At 36.6% G+C, this 17,530-nt stretch overlaps 1 protein-coding gene across 2 annotated transcripts in view; it reads left to right on the plus strand.

Moving 5' to 3' along the window:
• Positions 1–17,530, plus strand: part of RAB3GAP1 (RAB3 GTPase activating protein catalytic subunit 1) — a 105,139-nt gene that overhangs the window by 1,293 nt on the left and 86,316 nt on the right. For both annotated transcript variants that reach the window (XM_006169717.3, XM_014584660.1), the window contains exon 3: positions 5,241–5,316. In XM_006169717.3, coding sequence (XP_006169779.1) covers positions 5,241–5,316 — 76 coding nt within the window. The remainder of the gene's footprint in view (positions 1–5,240; positions 5,317–17,530) is intronic.

Genomic DNA, 17,530 nt, shown 5'->3' on the forward strand with positions numbered 1-17,530 from the left:
TCTGATTGAGAGAGGAAATTTGTGAATGTCATTAGATGGCATTGAAAAATACAGAAGATCCCCACTAGAATAATACTTTGTGCTGTGATATTTCCCAAAAAAGAGTCAGTAAGACATAATCAGACTGGAAAGATTAAGTAAGTACTGTGTGTCCAGAGCAATAGTAAGAGAAAAACAAAACAAAAACTTGATCCCTGTGTTTAAAAAATACTCCAGCAATTAGTTAAAATGCAAACCAGTTGGTACTAATTATAAAAATAGAGCTTAAATACTGATGATATTGTTCTAGACTACAAATTGTTGAAGGTGTTTTCATAGAAAATAGGAAATGAGGTGGACCTTGAAAGTGGGACATGGTTGGTTAGATAGGAGAACTGATTGACATAAGCATAAGCGTTGGTGAGATTGAACCTGTGGGACTTACTGAAGAAATCTGTCTTCATTGGAGTGATCGAAACGTTGAAAGAAAACAAGGTTGATAGGGAACATGTGACCACAGGGTATGGACAGCCTCCAGAGCTAAGTAAAGGTAGCTAGATTTGTGCCTTTGATCATTGATTCTCAAACGTTAGTGTACAACAGAATCATTGATTGCTGGGATCCACTCTCAGAGTTTCTGAGTCCATAGGTCTGAGGTGGGACCTAAAAATAAGCTTTTCTAATGTGGTCCCAGGTCACACAGGTCAGGAGAACATACTTAGAGCCACCGATTGAGTCAACAGTGAGAGTCTCTTGACTTGAGAGTAGCCTATGGATATGAAGAAAGTTGTTTCAAGATGTGAAGTAAAATTTAAGGTAAGCAACTTACCTTGATTCATAATTGGGAAGGTGATTTGAGATCTGAAGAGAAAAGGAGGTTAGGATGGAGGATCGTAAGATACTCCGAAGAAGATTTAAGTAGACCAGTTTGTTGGTAACATAAACGTAGGAAGGATGGAACGTGGAACTGCGGTTTCATGCTTAGAAGAATGAAGATAAATATCAAAGTGAGAAATTTTAGATTTGTTGAATTTCAAATAATTTGATATCTTATGGGTAGCTAGATAATATTATTTGAATTTTGGAGAGCCAGGGAGAGGAAACAAATGTTACAATTTTGAATGGAAAAATGATTAGTCTTTCCTAGTTAAATCTTTGAAATAATGAAGTAGAATATTATAAACTCTTTAGCATCTCATACTGAAATAATTGTTAAACTCAGTTATGAAAACTGTCACAAAGTAAGAAATTTTGGTTTTTGGCTTTATGCTCTTATTTGTAGACTAAGCTAGTGTTTTATAGTTCATAAAAAATATTAAGACTTTGGAGTTTTATGAAGTTTAAAGTTTGAATGACTGTTTTTGTTAGTATGATATATACCATACAGTTTGTTGAGAGGACTAAGTAGAAGCTTATAACTCGATCATTTGTTCATTCAAGAAATATTTATTGGGGGCCAGCAAGTGGCATGGTGGTTAAAGATGCTAGATTCCCACATGGCAGACCACAGTTCGAGTCCTGGACTTGGTGGCATGCTTTCTCGCTTTCCCTTTCTTTCTGTCTCTATCTAGTCAAATTAAAAAAAAAAAAAAAAAACATAAAATGGAATTAAAAAGTAAATACTTGTTAAAAATATTTATTGAACATCCATATGTCAAGCATAATGTAGGACCCTAGCGATTTAGGAACGCGATGGTAAAATATATGTAGTTCCTGCTCTTCTTGAAGATGCAGTCTAGTGGAAGAGACAGACATGAATCAAATAATAATAAAAGTGAGTCAATAATTACAAACTGACATTAAAGCTAAACGTGAAGGAAATCTGGTCTTATAAGAGCATGTAACAGAGGAACCTAATGTAGAATAAGGAGTCAGGAAATTACCCTTTAGCTGAGAAAGGTAATTTTTATTAGAGGATTATTTGTCCAACCTTATTTATTATTATTGTTTTTTTTTTTTAAGTTTGGCCAGAGAGACAGAGAGAGACAGAGAAAGTGAGAATGCAAGCCACCAGGCCCAGGGTTTGAACTATGGTCAGCCATGTGAGAGTCCAGTGCCTTAAACACCATACCTCTTGCCAGTCCCGATCTGAAGAGTTATTAAGGAAGGAACCAGCAGTTAGCGTAATGGCTATGTCGCTGGACTCCCACGTAGTTGACTGTGGTTCATGCTGGTTCATGCCCCGTACCCGGTGGCTTAAAACTCACACCGGGCGCATGTGCATGCATGCCCAAGATCCTAAGAGGAGAATGGAGGAGAAGGGACTGTGGCATGGCCATCCCCCCTGGGCGGTGATTTCTCGCTTTCTGTCTCTCTGTCTCTGTCTGGCGAGTGCACACACCCTATAGCGAAAAAACTTTCCAAAAAAAAAGAGTTATTAAGGAAAAACTTACTAGTAATTTTTCTAGTCAAAACCCAATACTTATGGGACCAGTAGTTGGCGTAATGGCTATGTTGCTGGACTCCCATGTAGTTGACCATGATTTGAGTCCTGGACCTGGTGATTTAAACTCATGTTGAGAGCATGTGTGTGTGTGTCTGTTTGTCTGTCCAAGATCCCAAGAAGAGAATGGAGGAGAAGAGATTGCTGTGTGGCCATCCCCCCTGCCGGGTGATTTCTCGCTTTCTGTCTCTGTCTCTTTCTGGCAAGCACACATGCCCTATAGCAAAAACCTCTAAAAAAAAAAACAAAAAAAAAAAAACTACCCTAAAAACCCAATACTTATAGGATAGAGTCCTTTTCTCTTTTTGTTAGTACTAATAAAATTCATACAACTGATAAAATTCATACAGTATCTATTTTAAGATGTTTCTTCTTTTACTGAAAAAGTAAAATCTCATAGTAGAATAAAAAATAAAAATTGCTGGGACCAGCAGTTAGCATGATGGCTGTGTTGCTGAACTCCCATGTAGTCAAACATGGTTCGAGTCCTGGACCTGGTGGCTTAAACTCATGCTGGGCGCGTGTGCTTGCATGCCCAAGATCCCGAGAGAAGAGTGGGGGAGTAGAGATTGTGGCGTGACCATCCCTCCTGGGGAGTGATTTCTCACTTTCTATCTCTCTGTCTCTCTCTGTCTTTCTGGCGAGTGCATGCACCCTATAGCAAAAACCTCTCCAAAAAAAATAATAAAATCATCCCTGCCTATAAACTTAGCACCAGGAGATAAGTACTATACTTTTTGACATACTTTGTTCTAAGCTGTGAATGTGTTGTAAACTTTTTGAATAAAATCATATTAATATTTATTTCTACAGCTTCCATTTGTTTTAATTTAACATATGAACATTTTCTTCTTTCTTCAGATGTTCTTCAAAATGCGATTTTTTTTTTTTTTTTTGAGAGGTTTTTGCCTTAGGGTGTGATGGAAACCTAGAGATTGACAGAGACAGTGGGAGGGAAAGCGAGAAATCATCCCCCAAGGGGGATGATCGTGCTAGAATCCCTTCTCCATTCTCCTCCTTGGATCTTCAACATGTATGCACATGTACCTGGCATGAGTTTGAAGCCGCTGGGTCTGGGACTTAAACTTCTGTCGGCCATGTGGGAGTCTAGTGATGTTACTATTGTGCCATCTGCTGGCCCCTAAAATACGATTTTGAATGGGCGCATATATGGAGACCTAGAGATTGACAGAGACAGTGGGAGGGAAAGCGAGAAATCATCCCCCAAGGGGGATGATCGTGCTAGAATCCCTTCTCCATTCTCCTCCTTGGATCTTCAACATGTATGCACATGTACCTGGCATGAGTTTGAAGCCGCTGGGTCTGGGACTTAAACTTCTGTCGGCCATGTGGGAGTCTAGTGATGTTATTACTGTGCCATCTGCTGGCCCCTAAAATACGATTTTTAATGGGCGCATATTAGTCCACCGAGTGGATATATCATTAATTTACAGCTATTAGTTGCAGTTGGACATCAAGATAGCTTCCAGTTTTTTACTTCTATAATTGGGATGTACATTTCATGCAGATTGTTGCTCATCAATAGATATATTTATTTATTTTCTTTTTTGTAAACATGTAAACTTACTTCTTAGGGTACTTATTTTCAAAACATAATTGTCTTTTGATTGAATGTCCTAAAAGTGAATGTACTATAAGGAGGAATTTCCTTAATAGTTAGTGAATTAATCAGTTATATCATAAACTTTTATTTATCATTACTGTCATTATTAACTTAAAATAGAAATATTAATGTGTAATGTCACTGAAGGAAACATTTGATACCTTTGAATACATTGTAACTCCAGCACTTTAGCAGTACCTCCTAAGTGTTTTAGGGAACAAAGTTACTATTAGATTGCATCATTTTTATATAAGAAGTCAGCTTCTTTGAGTAAATAGCAAGTCTTTTGACAGTGTCTTTTAGTATGTATTTAATACTACCAATGAGTTTTAACAGTTTTCATTTGTTGTGTTCAACATGTGGATAGTCAATATTCAGTTCTGTTTTTGATAAGTATTCTTAGTCATTACATTTAAAGATTGGATACTGAATAGTTTCTCAGTCTATCAGTTATTCTGTAAAACTGACTAATCTACTGGTAACTAAAAAATTATTTAATTTTACTTATCATTATTATTTTAAAATTGCATGAGAGATAGACGGAAAATGAGAAAGCAAGCCACCAGGAATGGGACTCGAACTGCGATTAGCCGTGTGGGATTCCAGTGCCTTAACCACCATTCTCCCTGACAGGCTCTAGCAATCTCTTTAGTCTGTTGCTTAAATTCTGCCTGACAGCCTCTAGCAATCTCTTTAGTCTGTTGCTTAAAACTTTTTTTTTAAATGAACAAAATTCTCTTATGTGTCCATTTTTGGTGGGGAAAGAGAACAAATCAGGGAATTCCTAAATATATTTAAAGAAAAAGTTGGTAAACATAGGTCAGTTGTCTTGATGATAAGTGTCAGAATATTGGTTTCATAATGATCTTTAATAGCATCATTTTAGTCTGTCAGTTTTTATACTTCTATTCCAAATTTATTTTCATTTTGAGATTAATTCTAAAACTGTATTTTATAGAAGGAAGAATACTTTTGTTAGATGAGCGGTAGACGTAAATGAGTCAAAATATTTTCTTGAGCTAAAGAAAATTCTTTGTGGTTTTATTCCATATTCATAAGTGAGCTAATGATATTAAACTTAGCCTTCTCTGAGCAACATGTTAAAGCATAAAACAACATTTGAAAGATTAAAAAAATTAGGAAAAAAGTATTATGCTATTACATATTTTGAAAGCTTTTCTCCCCCTTTCCTAGGTTTATTTCCAAAGTTGAAGAGGTCTTGAATGACTGGAAACTGATTGGAAACTCTTTGGGAAAGCCACTTGAAAAGGTCAGATCTATTTGATGGTGTCTCTAAATGAGTATTTAATTTTGGAACATCTATTTTTAAGCCCTTTTACTTTATTTGGCACATTTGAATTATGTGTTGTTTGTTTTTTAAGTTTTGTGTAATCTATATTATCAAATGGCATCTAGTAGAATTGAATTCCAGTCTGTGGCAAATAATACATGTAAGACATTTGTGAAATCTTTTTTAAATAATAAAGTTTTATGTATATAATACCATTCTTTGTGAGTGATTTTATTTCTGTTTCTCTGGGTGCTTACTTTCTCTTGTCTTCTTAAAAATGCTAAAATGTATTTTTTTCAAGTTTTTTAATTGGTCAGAGAAACATTTCAGTTAATCAATTTCTTAGGCAGAGTATTTTGATTAATGAGGAAAAATCTTTGTTTTAAATTGAGTTGCTGTAGTTAACACCTATTTTATTCGATGTTTATATTTTACAGTACCATTAATAACATCCTTGTACTTTCTGTCCTTTTTAACTTGTGGGTGTTTTGAACATTTCATTTGAGAATAAAATATTTTTTGGCCCAGCCTGTGGCATGGTGGTTAAGGTGACTGGACACCACGTGGCTAACCCCAGAGTTGGAGTCCTGGACTCAGGGGCTTGAAAAGTGCATCAGGTGTGTGTGTGGGTATGCCCCAAATCCTGAAGAGAGGTGGAAAAGGGATTGCAATGTGACCATTTCCCATCGGGGATGCTTTCTCACTTTCACTGTCTCTCTTTCTCTTTGTCTCTCGCTGGCAAGTCATGGGCCCTCTGGTAAAATTTAAAAATAAGTGTATATATTTTCAAAATTGAGGTGGAACTCTTAATTCTAACCCAGGGTATAGCTAGTTTTACTAATAAACAATGCCCCAAATGTTTATTGAAGAAAATGCTGTGAGAATAAACCTAGAATTTCTTTTCTTATTCTGTTTTTAAAATTAGCTACAGGGCAGAACCAGCAGATGACATAATGATTACATTGCTGGACTCTCATGTAGTCTACCATGGTTTGAGTCCCAGACCTACCTGCTTGAAACTCAGGCTGGGTGTGTGTGCATGCATGCCCAAAATCCTGAGAGGAGAATGAAGAAGGGATTGTGGCCTGGCCATCCCTCCCGGGGTCGTTGGTGGTGATTTCTCACTTTCTGTCTCTGGAAAGCACATGCACCCTATAGCAAAATTTCTCTCTTAAAAAAAAAATAAAATAAAATTGCTGTAGGGTATGTGTGCTTATAGGATAGATAGAGAAGAAGAGGGATCTCCTTTTCCAGATCTTGGGCACACACATACACATGGGCCTAGTGTGTTTTTCAGGCCTGGATCTTAAACCTGGCAGTTGGCCAGGTAGGATCCAGCTGCCCTAAACACCACACTCCAGGTGGGCCCAAATTAACTAAAGGGGTCTAATGATTTGATTTTAAGCTCAAAGATAATTAACTCAGTAATTTATTATTTACTCAGTAATTAACTTCAATGTACCCCCCCCCCATAAGAACTTGGAATTTTTGATATTTGTTGGACTTTATCTGCTTTATGGTGGAGATAACAGAATTTGAGACTGTCAAAAAAACAAAAGGATTTCCTGGGTGCATGTGCATGTGTGCCCAAGATCCTGAGAGGAGAATGGAGGAGAAGGGATTGCGGGGTGGCCATCCCCCCTAGGGGGGTGATTTCTCGCTTTCTATATCCCTGTCTTTCTGCCAAGTGCATGCACCCTATAGGAAAAAAACTCAAAAAAAAAAGCATAAGGGTTTTTTTTATTTTTATTAATGTGAATATCAGCTGAAAAATAACACTACATATAGAAAGCACACATATAAAATATTTGTTAGAATATGTAGAGTAAATTGATTTACTTACTATATTAAATTGTTTTTATGTTTACATTTTGAATTTAGAGAAAATGTGAAGTTCTCAAACATAGATCATTATATTCCATTTGAAACAGATATGTAACAACAAATTGTTAAAATTGTCAATAAGATTAAAGGCAAAATAAGCTATATATACTGGGGATGGGAAATGATTAGCACTACCAAATAGAACTAAACTGGGTACTTGTGAGCTATGACATGTGCTTTAATTCTTTGATATACACATATTTACTGAGTGCTATATGCTCGATGTGAAGTAGTAGTGAACAACATAAGATCTGTGATGCCATTGCATGTAAATTCTAGTGAGGAAGAGAATTAAGAAGTCATAGGTAGGATTAAAATTTAGATGTTAAACTCAATTTGAGATTTAAATAGATAATGTATTTAAAGTAGGTAGCATACTGCCAGGCTGTATGTAGTAGGGGTTAAAGAAGTGTTACTTCTAGCCAGCACATTTCTTGCTATTAGATAGTACATAAATGAGTCATGAAAAGCATGAACAGTTTAACAGTTTTCAAAGTGAGCTGTAACTACGATGAATAAGATTAAACAACTGCTGGCCTAGTAGTTAGGGTGCTAGACTCCCACATGGCCAGCAGTTGTTTGAGCCCAGGACGCAGACCCTGCGGCTTAAAAATCACACTGAACAGTTTAGAAATCACACTGAGCATGTCTGTGCCCAAAATCCCAAGAGGAGAAGGGATTGCAGCATGGCCATCACCCGCCCCCCCCCAACTGGGAGTGATTTCTCACTTTCTCTCTGGCTAATGCAAGGCACTCTATGACAAAAACGAAAAAAAAAAAAAAATAATTCAAGTGTAAAGGACAGGGAATTATTCAGCATAGAAAAGTAAATTTCAAGACTGCCTTAAGAGATTTAATTTATGCAAAGAGAAATGGTTATTCTCTTCTTCGACTGTGGAGGAATTAAGAGAAACTATTTTTTTTAAGATCTTTGAAAATTTAAAAATATATAGTCAACAAAATAGTTTAATTTGGGCCAACTGGTGGTATGGTGGTAGAAGTGCTGGACTCCTGTGTGGTCGACTGCAGTTCAAGTCCTGAACCTGGTGGCTTGCTCTCTCTCTCTCTCTCTCTCTCTCTCTCTGTCTTTCACATGTGCCCTATAGCAAAAATAATAACAACAAATTAAATAGGATAACTCTTTAAAAAAAAAATAGCATAATGTACCCCTCTGTGTATGTCGCTCAAATTCAACTGCCATTTCTTGTTTCAGTAACACCTTTGTTCATTGTCCTTTTCTTGCTAGAATTTTTTGTCTTTTTTTTTGAAGGGGGAGTAAAATTTTTATTCATTGTAATGAACAAAGCTGAACTGTTCAATTTTGCAAATGTTTACACTGCTGTAACTCACACTTCTAATAAGACATAGAACATTTCAGTCATCCCGAAAGAGCTCTAGTGACCCATTCTAATTAACCTTTATGCCTTCAGGCATCTACTTTTTTTTCCCCCTGGCAGAGAAAGTGAGCATAAGTTTGCAGTCACCCTTTGTCAGGCATGGTACTCAGGTTGTGATCTCCTCTTCAGCCCAGACCCAAACATTCCTGGGGCAGTGATGAGGTATACATGGTCTCTGTCATCACTCAGCAGAGCCCTAACTGCCTGCACCATAGCTGGGCCTTTGATTTTATAATAACTTTTGCTTGCTCTAGAATTTCATATATTAGGGTATTTCAAAAAATTTTGTGGAAAGATGAAATTAAAGTAGGAGTTAATTTTGGTGAAAAAAATTGAAGTTCCTGCAGTTTTTTCATAGTACACATTTTCTATAAACTGTTTTGAACACCCTCTTTGTATATGGTATCAGATATGTATTCTTGTGCCTGACTTCTCTCTTTTTCTTTTGGAGAGGTTTTTGCTATAGGGTGCGTGCGCTCACCAGAAAGACAGAAAGAGACAGAGAGACAGAAAGTGAGAAATCACCCCCTTAGGGGGATGACCATGCCACAGTCCCTTCTCCTCCATTCTCCTTCCAGGATCTTGGGCATGCATGCACATGCACCCGGCATGAATTTAAGCCACTGGGTCCAGGACTTGAACCACGGTTGGCTACGTGGGAGTTCAGCGACATAGTCATTATGCTAACTGCTGCTTCCGTGCCTGACTTCTCTTATTCAATGTATGTTTTTTAGATTTCATGTAGGTTATTGCATATACCATATTTTATTTCTTTTTACTGTCATGCTGTAGTCTGTTTTAGAACTATACCAAGGATTTTCTTATTGACAGACATATTGACTCTTGTGAATAAAGCAGAACACTCTAGTATGAGGGCTTCTGTGGACTTATCTATACCTATATATTTTATTTGTCTTGGGTAAATGGAATTACTGAGTCAAAGGATAGGTATATACTTTACCTTTATATAATTGTTTGTACATTTTAGTCATCTATTGAGTATGTATCATTAGTTTGTCATTTTAATTTGTATTTCTCATTTTGATTTTAATTTATATTTTAGTGATGAATATTGATACTGACCACTTTTTTATGTGCTTATTAGTCATTCTAATATCTTTCTTTATCAAAGAAAGATGTGCATGAAAGCATATTCAAACTGTGTTTAAGTTCTTTGTCCATTTTATTTTTTATCTTTTTAATTTGCTATAGGGCAAACATGCTTGTCAGAGGGTCAGAGAGAAGGAAAGTGAGAAAGTACACCCCCAGAGAGGATGATCACACAGCAGTCTCTTCTCCATTTTCCTCCTGGGACTTTGGGCATGCACATACATGTGTCCAGCATGTTTTTCAAGCCACTGGGTCTGAGACTTGAGCCATACAGTTGGCCATGTGGAATCTAGGTGCCTTTTCCAACATACCACCAGCTGGCTCATCTTTGTTCATTTTAAAAAGTTATGTTTTTATTGAGTAATAGAAGTCTTTTTAGTTCTTTATTTATATTCTGCCTTTAAGTCTTTTCTGATAGCACTAGTTTTCTAGATTATGGATTAATCTTTTCATTTTTTTTAAAAAGCTTTATTAATTTATCATTTTACTTCTGTTTATTTCTGAACTACTAATTGTATATGGTATGAGGTAGGGATCAAGTTTCAATTTTTTTGGCTTTTGGGTACTCTTTTTGTCCTAAAACCTTCTTTTGAAAACACTTCATTCTCCATTGAATTGCATTGTCAGTTTTGTTGCACAATTGACCTAAGAAGTTTACCTCTAGAATCTGTATTCTTTCCCATTAATCTGTTTGTCCTTATATCAATACAGTGTTGTGTTATGTTAAGGTTTGTTAGCCTTAACACTATTGATGTTTTGTTCTGGATTATTGTAGGATAGTCTTGTGCACTGTAGACTATTCAGTAGTAGTTTTGGCTTCTACTCATTAATTATCAGTAGTACCCTGCTGGCTGTGAAAACCCAAATTGTATCCGTACTTTAACAAATGCCATCTGAGGAACAAAATTACCCCAAATTGAGAACCATTGTATAGCTTTTTACTAAAACTTGGATAGTTCATTTAAATTCTCTAGATTTTGTTGTTTTCTCAAGATTATTTTGTCCTTTCTAGGTCCTTTACATTTCAGTTATGAATTTTAGAATAAGCTTGCCAATTTCTGTAAAAAGGATTATGATGAGACTGTATTACGATCATGTTGAATTTGTAGATTACTTTAGGGAGGAGTGACATTTTAACAATCTTGAAACTTCCAATCACAAACTTGGCACATCCTTTATTAGGTCATTTCTAGTTTTTTTTTTTTTTTTTTCCAGCAGTATTTTATAGTTTTTGATGGAGGTCTTTTATCTTTTGTTAAATTTATTACTATTTTAAGTTGCATGATGTAATTGTAAATGGAATTGTTTTTTAGTTTCATTTTCCAGTTATTTGTTGTTAGCACACAGATATACTTTAAAATTTTGTATATAGACTTTGTATTCTGAGACCTGGCTAAACTTGAATTTATTAATCGTAATCACTTTGTTAATTTGTTCTCATTTTCTACATTAATAATTATGTTGCATGCCAATAAAGATCGTTTTACTTTTCTTCCGTTTTAAAAATTTTAAAAGTTTTATTTCTTCCATGCATGAGAGAAACAGAGAGATGGGCATCCCTAACAGGGTCTTGATTTCACATCTGCCCCCATCTTCAGCAAGCCCCCTGGATTATGGGAACACACATGCCTAGTGTGTTCACGAAAGTCTCTAGATGCAATCCCATAACATTTCCATGTTTAGCCTCAGAATATTATGCTACCATTATAGTTCCCCCCCCTTGACAATTTCTGTACCTTTATTTTTTGTTGCACTATTTAGGACCTTCTGCGAAATGCTCTATACAATTGCTCAGAGTGGATTTCCTTGCCCTCCTACCAGTGTGACAGGGTTAGTGTTCAATGCCTCAACACTTAAGTTAACGCTAGGTTTTTTGTAGGTGTCCTTATAAGACTGAAGAAGTTCTTTTCTTTAGTTTACTGAAAGTTTTTTCTTTTGCAGTGCAGATATTTTTATAACCACTCAGTAGATTAGATCGACAGTTACTTCAGTCCTTAAAGTTCATATGGCAAATTTGAAATATGAATTACAGATTTCCTCTAGTGTCAAAACATGGGACTGATCTAAACTTTACAAATGTTTTAAAGTTTTTATTTGCATTCTCAGGACTTTTAGGTATTTTATCGATCATTAAAGTAAGGGAGCGGAGCTTTTCAATTATTTTTAAGTTGAAATTTTTTTTAGACTTTAGACAGTTTATGATCAGTCACCAGTGCGAATGTAGTGTTTCTAAAATGAAGTGAGAAAAAGAAAGCTACTCAAAACTTGAACAGGACTACTTAAGATAAAGTTTGTTGTCTGTGTATTTTTGTTTTGTTTTGTTTTTTGTTTTGTTTTGTTTTCTTTTCTTTTAAGACCGGGTCCTGCTTTATCTCCATTTTCTTTCCTCAGACTCCCAAGTACTGGGAACATAGCATGCACTGTGAAGCTCTGCTCTTTTTTTAGATAGGCTCTCACTATGTTGCCCAGGCTACTTCTGAGCTTAGACCTCTTTCCTCTGTCTCTGAATTGTTGTATTACAGGCACATGCCATCTCACCTAGGCTTTAGATTAGATTGGGAATTGAACCTGAACTTCTCATGTGGTTTCAGCCTATGCAACACAGGGTCTTTAGCAGTGTGTGCTCCTGAGGCTGGAGCTGTCATCTGTTTTTTCTTAAAAATTTCCCCCTTTACATAGTAACTATAGTGTCTCTAGCTGCTTTTGATATTATACAGGTGAAAAAAAATTATTTCCTATTTTTTTCAAATTTAAGCTTTGGAAGTTTTCTGTTGTGATTATTGTCAACATTTTTATTGTAATGTATCTTTGAGAGCAGGATAACATAATGATGAAGAGAACAGGCTCTAAAGACATATTGCTTGTATTGGAATCCTAGTTCTGTTTCTTATTTGCTTTGTGGCACTTTGCCATTTCAGTTACTGTTAGCCATTATTATTACTACTGCCTTGCTCTCTTACAAGTATTTGCCAGATGCGGTAAAATATTTGCTTAATTATTTAGAGTAGACTATGTAAACAAACACATTTACTGAACACTTTTTTCAATAAATATGATTCACGGTTCCTTAGAGTACCTAGCAGTTAAAAACACAGCACCTAGCTGGGGGAGGAAAGCTTTATGTACAGTAGTTTCATGGCCATACATGTACCAGCCCATGCAGGGTAGGTCTCCGGACTAAAACTGGGGTACCTTCTCATTTGGGATTGTCTTGCAGAGCATCACATTTTAACAGTGCACGACCACTTGACCCTTGTGTAATATATTCTTGCCCAAAAGTCTCAGCCTTAATTCTGAGATAGAGGAAAGATCTCTACAGACATTTTCAGTGCTATTATTTTTTAATTTTTTTTGCATATTTTGAAAAATTTGCATGCTATTGAGTTATGACACAGTAACAATGTGTAATGAATACAGTTTTCAGTAAAATTAGTATAATTTTCAATATGCATCATAAATTTCACTTTCAACCTAAATTTGGTATAGGGCAAATTATGCTAAAAGAAATATAACTGTACACAATCTCTTAGATACTATTTAATGTGCAATAGTCCCTTCAGGAGTACATTCTGAGACCCTCAGTGGATTCCCAGAATTGCAGATAGTGCTGAACTCTGTATCAGGGGTCTTCAGAAAGTTAATGGAAAATGGGACCAGCAGTTGGCGTAATGGCTGTGTCGCTGAACTCCCATGTAGCCGACCGCAGTTTGAGTCCCGGACCCAGTGGCTTATGCTGGGCGTGTATGTGTGCGTGCCCAAGATCCCGAGAGGAGAATGGAGGAGAAGGGATTGTGGTGTGGCCATCCCCACTGGGGTGTGATTTCTCGCTTTCTATTTCTCTGTCTCTGTCTTTCTGGTGAGCGCACGCACCCTATTGCAAAAACCTCTCCAAAACACAGAAAGTTAATGGGAAATGCATATTATGTAAAATCTATGCATAGACTTCAAAAGATTTTTGCACCAAAACATACTTGTACTTTAATTTCATTTTTTAAAAAAATTCTTCAAATCCCCTATACATGTTTTTTTTTTTCCAATACACATTTGTCTGTAATCAAGTTTAATTAGTAAATTAGGAACCTATAAGAAATAACAGCAATAATAAAATAAGATAGTTATAACAATATGCTATAATAAAAGTTATGTGAATTTGGTCTCTCACAAAATCTCTTATTGTACTACTCACCCAATTTTGGATCATAGTTAACTGAATAACTGAAATTGGGGGATATGAAACAACAGGTAAGAGGGGGGAGCTTTTGTTACAAAGTGTCTCTATAGTAATTCCAAACAAACAAATTTGCTATGTAAGCTATTTATAAATTAATATTCAGTTTTTGAAATTTACCATTTGGTATGTAGATCACATTTTGTTATAATGTGCAAAAAATATTTTTTATAAAAAATGAACATAGCTATAATCATATCTTGGGATTTTGGCAATTACATCTCTATTATTGTGATAATTAACCTTCACTTATTTATTTTAAAGTCTGGTATACCGACAGTGGGTATGACTCAGTACCACTAGTAACAATAGTAAATTTGCTAATTTATTTATTATATGTATGTGACATATTGCCTGGTTTGTGCTCAGTAAATGTTTGTTGATTAATTTCCCAGAATACACAATTTAAATCTTAAACTTGTTGGGGTCAACAGGTTGTGAGGAGGTTAAGGAAGCTGGATCCCTCTTGGCCAACTGCTCAGTTTGAGGCCTGGACCTGGTGGCTTGAAAATCATGCTAAGTAAATGTGCATGAATGCCTAAAATCCTAGAAGAATGGAGGTGAAGGGCTTGAATGTCCTCCCCTGCCATGGTGCAGGTTGGGAGGGAGGGTAATTTTCTCATCATTGTACCTCCCTGGTGAGTGCACGCACCATTAGCAAAACTGAAAATAAAAATCTTTTATTCCTGTTGCTTAAGATACACACCATAAATAGATCACTTTGGAGCTTTTATTGAAATCCGATGATGGATGAGACTGGTGGTGGTTAAAGTGCTGGTTTCCCACATGGCAGACAGTCGTTCAAGTCCCGGACTTGGAGACTTCCCTTCTTGCTTTCCCTCTCGCTCTACCTCTCTCTCTCTGGTCAAATTAAAAAAAAAAAACAAAAAAAAAACTATAATAAATAAAATTAAAATAATTCTGTAAAGAAATACTGTGATGGTGGCATTTTACAAAAAATAGGAAGTTTTATTTCTTTTTTCTTTTAAGTCTGGTACATTTTAAAGTGAGTAACTGTAATTTTCTGCATTTAATTTTATAAGTAGACAGTTTTTTAAATTTTGGTTTTATTTTTGATTTGTTCTCTTTTGATCTAGTAACTTCTCTTCTTTGATTTTTGGGTTAGTAAATTGATTCTTTTCCACCTAATGGATTTTTTTATACACTGCACTTGGAAGGTTTTATGGATAAATTGTTTTCTAAAAACTTGTACATGGGGCCAGCAGGTGCTGTGGTGGTTAAGGCACTGGACTTCCACATGGCCAACTGCAGTTTAAGTCCTGAATGGTGGCTTGATTTCTCACTTTCCTTCTCTCTCTTTCTCTGATGACTATACCAAGTTAAAAGTAATAATAATTATAAATAAATCTTAAAAAAATAAAAACAAAAATAAAAACTCGTAAAAATGGTTGTTGATAATTTCAGGGTTTTTTATTTTTCATAGGGGGAAATGTTTAACTTATGTCTCCAGGATAGCATGTACAATATTAAATATTTCTCCCTTCTTCTGGGGCTTTGTTACAGAAGACTCTTCTCTCACTTACTACTTTTTGTTTATTTATTTGCTTTATTCATTTTTTTGCTAATTCATTTACAGAATACCTGTTACACACCAGAAGTTGTCCCTCCCTTCCTCTTTTATTTATTTATTTTAGGTTTTGCCAGAGGGACTGCACTTGCTGGAGAGAGAGACACACACACAGTGAGATGGAAAGTGAGAAATCACCCTTTATGGGAGATGGCTGTGCCAGTCTCTTCTGATCCATTCTTCTCCTAGGATTTTGGGCATGCACACACAAGCCTAGTGTGATTTTCAAACTAGAACTCGAACTGTGGTCAGCCATGAGGTAGTCTAGTGCCTTAACTACCCTCCCTTACCCTGATATTATTAAACCCTTTCCCTTTTGCTCTACAGTAATTTTATCCATTTCTTAGCTGCAAGTATTCTTTCTGTTCTTCCCTTCAGGAAGGGTACAACCATTGACTTTGGAGCTTTTCAGACAGTTAATCCCAAACCAGATTTCCAAACTCGGCTATTTAAAAAAAAGATAATAGAAGTTAGGTTTTGCCATGTTACTAGAGTTCAACCAGTTTAAAGGACACATAGCTCTTTGTGGATACAGGGACTTAACTACTATCTATTATAGGAGCTTTTATTCCTTTTTTTTTAAGAGAGGTTTTTGCTATAGGCACATATGCTCACTGGAGAGATAGAGACAGAGAGACAGGAAGTGAGAAATCACCCCCCAGGGTGTATGGCCATGCCACAGTCCCTTCTCCTCCAGTCTTCCATCGGGATTTTGGGCACACATGCACGTATACCCAGCATGGTTTTTTTTTTGGAGAGGTTTTTGCTATAGGGCACGTGCGCTCGCCAGATAGACAGAGACAGAGGGACAGAAAGTGAGAAATCACTCCTCAGGGGGGATGGCCACGCCGCAATCCCTTCTCCTCCATTCTCCTCCATTCTCCTCTCAGGATCTTGCACACACGCCGGTGGGGAGTTTAAGCCACTGGATCTGGGACTTGAACCACAGTCGACTATGTGAGAGTCCAGCGACATAGCCATTACGCTAACTGCTGTTCCTCATACCCAGCATGAGTTTTAAGCCATCGGGTCTGGGACTTGAACCACAGTTGACAACATGAGAGTCTAGTGATGTAATATTATGCCATCTGCTGGCCCCATAGGAGTTCTTAACCCAGATTCTTGAGTTTTTAAACATTGTATGTATACTTAATTTTGAACGTGAATATTCATAAGTTTCATCAGATACTCGAAGACTGTGACTCAAAAAAGATTAAATCAAATCTACCATTTACATTTTTGTATTTATTATTGTCATTTTTTAGAGATTTTTCCTATGGGGCTTATGTGCTCGCTGGAGAGGCAGAGAGAGACATGGAGTCATAAAGTGAGAAAGCATCCCTCCCAGGTGGGATGGCCACACCACAATCCCTTCTCCTCCATTTTCTTCTCAGGATTTTGGGCATGCATACACATGTGCCCAGCATTAGTTTCAAGCCGCTGGGTCCAAGACTTGAACTGCATTGGACCATCTGGGAGTCCAATGCCTTAACTACTGCACTACCTGCTGGCCCTGTATTTATTATTATTATTATTTTTTAAGTGATAAATCACTCCCCCAGGGGGATAGCCATGCCACAATCTTTTCTCCTCCTGAGATCTTGGGCATGCATGCCCCCATGTGAGTTCCAAGCCATTGTGTCTGGGACTTGAACTGCAGTCACCGCATGTAGGAGTCCAGCAATGTAACCACTATGCCATCTGCTGGCCCCATATTATTTTAAAAATGAATATATTTAGTTTTGGCAGAATTCAAGCCATTTGTACTTGAATGTGAACTTTTGGGACAGTTTGTATGATGGAGACAGTTCTGTGTGAAACTCTTAGCTTCCTTTTACATGCAAGACCGATCGTTTCTAGTCGGTATAATTTGTCCTTTTTTTCTTTTGGAGAGGTTTTTCTTTTGCTATAGGGCATGTGCACTCGCCAGAAAGACAGAGAGAGACAGATAAAAAGCGAGAAATCACCCCCCAGGGGAATGGCCAC

Source organism: Tupaia chinensis, unplaced genomic scaffold, assembly GCF_000334495.1.
Source record: "Tupaia chinensis unplaced genomic scaffold, TupChi_1.0 Scaffold147433_1, whole genome shotgun sequence".
NCBI lineage: Eukaryota > Metazoa > Chordata > Mammalia > Scandentia > Tupaiidae > Tupaia > Tupaia belangeri.